At 68.7% G+C, this 3,629-nt stretch overlaps 1 protein-coding gene across 1 annotated transcript in view; it reads left to right on the top strand.

The window, feature by feature from the left end:
* The first annotated feature begins 1,127 nt into the window (after positions 1 to 1,127).
* Positions 1,128 to 3,629, top strand: part of SMPD5 (sphingomyelin phosphodiesterase 5) — a 9,686-nt gene continuing 7,184 nt past the window's right edge. Inside the window, exon 1 of the mRNA XM_025214245.1 lies at positions 1,128 to 1,983. Within this exon, the coding sequence (XP_025070030.1) occupies positions 1,749 to 1,983 (235 nt within the window). The 5' untranslated portion in view covers positions 1,128 to 1,748. The remainder of the gene's footprint in view (positions 1,984 to 3,629) is intronic.

Raw genomic sequence — 3,629 nt, 5'->3', positions numbered from 1 at the left:
GCGAGCAGAAGAAAAGGGGCTGGAGGTCCCGCTCCAGCCTGCAGTCCTCCAGCCGTGTGGGCAGCACAGGGGGCCGGGCCGGGCCGAGCCGTGCCCATGCCCCACGGGCTCGGGTGCTGCTGCGCTGAGCACTGCCTGGGACAGGAGGCTGGGGCTAGGTGCTGAACTCAGTGCCACGAGCTCCAGGTCCCGGGGCCTTCGGCAGGACTCAGAGTCCTCCCAGCCGACGCCTGCCCGGGGCTCGGGCCGGGCATCTCCAGCTGCGCTGGCTGGTTGCGAGCTGGGTTACTGCAGCACCCGGGAGCTGAGCAGGACCGCACCCCCGGCGCTGACCACGTGCATCCCAGATCGAGGAGGGGTCCCTGCTCAAAGGGCTCGCGGTGCACGGGCCACTGAGCCACGCCGCGGCAGAGATCAACGGACCAGCGGTGGCTGCTGCCTTCGGGGTGGAAAGTAGGACAGCTCAGCCCACACCTTGGCAGACGGCCTCCAGCACCGGTTTGGCCCCATTCCTGGCACAGTGCTCCTGAACTCAGGCTCGGGGTTGCAAGTGACTCACCCAGGGTCACCCAGCCGGTCAGCACCAGAGCCAGGAACAGCCCTCGGAGCTCACGGGGCCTCGTGACGGGAGCCCCGGGTCTCGGCTTCCCGGCCATTCCTGTGGCGAGTTTGACAGGCCTCTGGGGCAGCGCGTGGCAAGACCCCAGCTGGGGCCAGCTGCAGAGCGGGGGCCAGCAGTGACCGTTGTCAGGGCCCCTCCAGGAACCCGGCCTAGCGGGCCACGCTACCTGGGGCTCTGCTAACGACGCCGCTGGCCCTGCCGGCGCCTCCTGACCCGCTGCTGGGGAGAGCGGCCTCCCGGGCAGCTCCGGCTGGGGCAGCTGACCGCCGTCTTTGGGGATCGGCTCCAGGAAGCAGCCAGGATCCTCGCTCTCCGGACGCCGGGCCCCTGACCCTGCTCCGGACTGGCTGGGGGGTCCAGCCATGCCGTGGACTTGTCCTGGGCCTCGGGCCCTGCCCCGGGGTCTCCCCTGGGCTCTGGCAACTTGGTGTCTGGCTCCTGCACTTTGACTCGGGCTCGGCCCCTGCCTCCCCATGGCCTAACCACTAGGCCAGACTGCTGACGCTGCACTGGGGCAGGAAGGGATTTCCCCGCTGCTCAGACTGGTGTGCACTGGGGGGGTTGCCTTCCTCTGCAGCGGGGGCACGGCCAGGGCATGGGGTCTCTATTAACCCTTGCAGCAGTAGGACGTTGGTGCCCGCGGCCCCCCTGTATCCTGGGGGCAGGGACGGGGGCGATGCCTGGGGCTGCGTCAGGGTGACGGTAGTTTTACTAAGAGCTTGGACTTGTCTAGGGTGGTTTGGACAGGCCCGATCCTGCCTCATGCAGGGCTTGGACTGGATGTGACCCCGCAGGTCTCCGTGCCTGTATGAATGTGTGAGGCCTGGGGCTGCAGCATCGCACCCCCGTGCACCTCCCTGTGTCCACGCCAGCTGCAGCTCGCACCCTCGTGCCTGCCGCCGGAGTGTGCCAGCCTGCCTCGCCACGTGCCGCAGCACAACCCCTGCGGGATCCCGACGGAGCAGGGGCAAGTCACTGCGAGACAAGAGATGAGCCCGTGGGCAAGAAGCGCTTGGAAAATGTGACCTCCCCGGGATTGCAGGAAGTGCCAGCGTCTCACCCCTGGGTCAAGCACCGGTCCAGCCAGCCCGGCATCCTGCCTCCCACGGCGGCCGGCGGAGCGTGGATGCTCGAAGAGAACCGCCTTGCCCTGGGGCTCCTCTGCGCCGGGGAGACGTCTGCTCCAGCTCCTCCCTCCCTGAGCCAAACCAGGTCACCGTCCCCGGCTAGCAAAGGCTGCCCCGAGACGGGCCCAGCAACAAGCTGCCACCAGCGGTGGCCGGTCCATCCGAGGGGGTCGGAGTGGGACCAACTGGAGCCGGTCGCAGTGTCCAGTCCGGAGGAGCAGACGCTGGTGCTGGGTATGGCTGTGTCTCCCCAGAGCTCCCAGAGTAACCGGGCTTGCCGGGGCTGGTCCAGCTCTTCCCACGGGTTACTGGGGAGGGCGAGCGGCCAAGGATCAGGGCCCGTCTGAGGTCATGGCTGGAGGTAAAACCACACGTGGGTATCGCTGCTGTGAGCTAGTGGCCGCGGGCTGGAGCATCTCTCCCCGGTGCACCCAGACACGGGGCAGGCTGGGTCGGACGGGGAGGTCGGACCTTCGTCCAGGCCCATCCGGCTCCGCCCGCGCTGGGAACGCCGCAGGCTTCTCCGTGCAGCACCAAGCAGGCAGGTTTCCCCAGCCCCTGGGAGGACGCACGGCCCTCCCAGAGGAAGCAGGTGGAGACCAGGACTTCCAAGGGCGTCGAGCAGCTGAGCTCCCGCTGGGAAAGCTGGCGATGCACCCGGTTCCCGGTGTGACTCAGCCGCCTGCTGCCCAGGCAAGTGGTTTGGCAGCGGCACCTGCCGTGGCCTGGGGGCTGCTCGACCCCCACGCGGCTGCTCCCAAAACAGCCCCTGCATGAGCCGTGGCGGTGATGAGGCAGTGGTGGTCTCCGAGCTCCACGCCCCGCGACCCTGGCTGCATGGGCGAGCTCTCAGGGATTCGTCGCTGTCCCGGCCGGACACCACATGGCGCCTGGACCAGTGCAGGATTGCGGGTCCCCCCCCGGGCCACGGACGCCCCGATGGAGCCATGTGGGCCCCGTGGGAGCCTGGGCCCCTTCAAACCACACGTGGACACGGCCGACTGCAAGGCTGGAAGCGGAGGCGTTGCGAGATATTCGAGCGGGAGGAGGGTTATGTGGGGGCCGGAGACAGGGCAGGAGTCAGGGAAGCCGCGGGGCCTTACCGGGACGCATCTGGCTGCAGCAACCCCGGAGCTGCCGCTCAGCCGCCCCTAGTTGCGCTGCTGCCTAGGACAGCGGTTCTCGCCCTCGTGGGACTCGGGGGCCCCTTGTTAGGCTCCAGCCCCGCGGGACACGCCGGCTCCGTGCTTGCACCGTGGAAAATAACAGAGCGAGTCTTTGGGTGCAGGGAGGCCAGGTGCTCGTGACACGGGATCTCTGCTGTGGATCTCTGGGTTCATCTGGGAATCACGTGTCAGCACGTGCGCACATCACCGGGCCCCCACATGGCACCCTAAATGGGAGCCCATGGCACCCCTGGGTGCTGCAGCCCCCTGGCTGGAGCTCACTGGGCTGGGCTGGGCTGGGCTGGGCAGACCCTCGGTCATGGAAGCAGGAGCAGAGAGCAGCAGCAGGAGGTGATTTCAGCTCTGGGCCCGGCGCTGGCATGTCCCACACTGGAGCACTGGGCCTGGCACTGCTACATCCTGTATGGGGACACCGGCCTGGCACTGGCACTGGCACTGGCACGTCTTGCACTGGAGCCCTGGACCTAGTTCTGGTGCCCACCTGGGCAGCGCAGCGCAGCGCAGTGCCAGCAGACACTTGCCAGCGAGAGCCGTGGCAGGCTCAAGCGAGGGGTCGCCGCAGCACAAGGGCAGAGGCCCCCGTACTGACGAGCTCCGCAACCCGGCAGAGCGAGGGCCAGGCAGGCGCTGACCCCGCCAAGGGATCCCGTCGCCCGGCTTGGGGAGGAGGGAGGAGCCGGGCCGGGCCGGGCC

This window comes from Alligator sinensis, unplaced genomic scaffold, assembly GCF_000455745.1.
Source record: "Alligator sinensis unplaced genomic scaffold, ASM45574v1 scaffold987_1, whole genome shotgun sequence".
NCBI lineage: Eukaryota > Metazoa > Chordata > Crocodylia > Alligatoridae > Alligator > Alligator sinensis.
The sequence above is the reverse complement of the archived record's forward strand: the minus strand, read 5'-3'. Positions and strand labels throughout refer to the sequence as shown.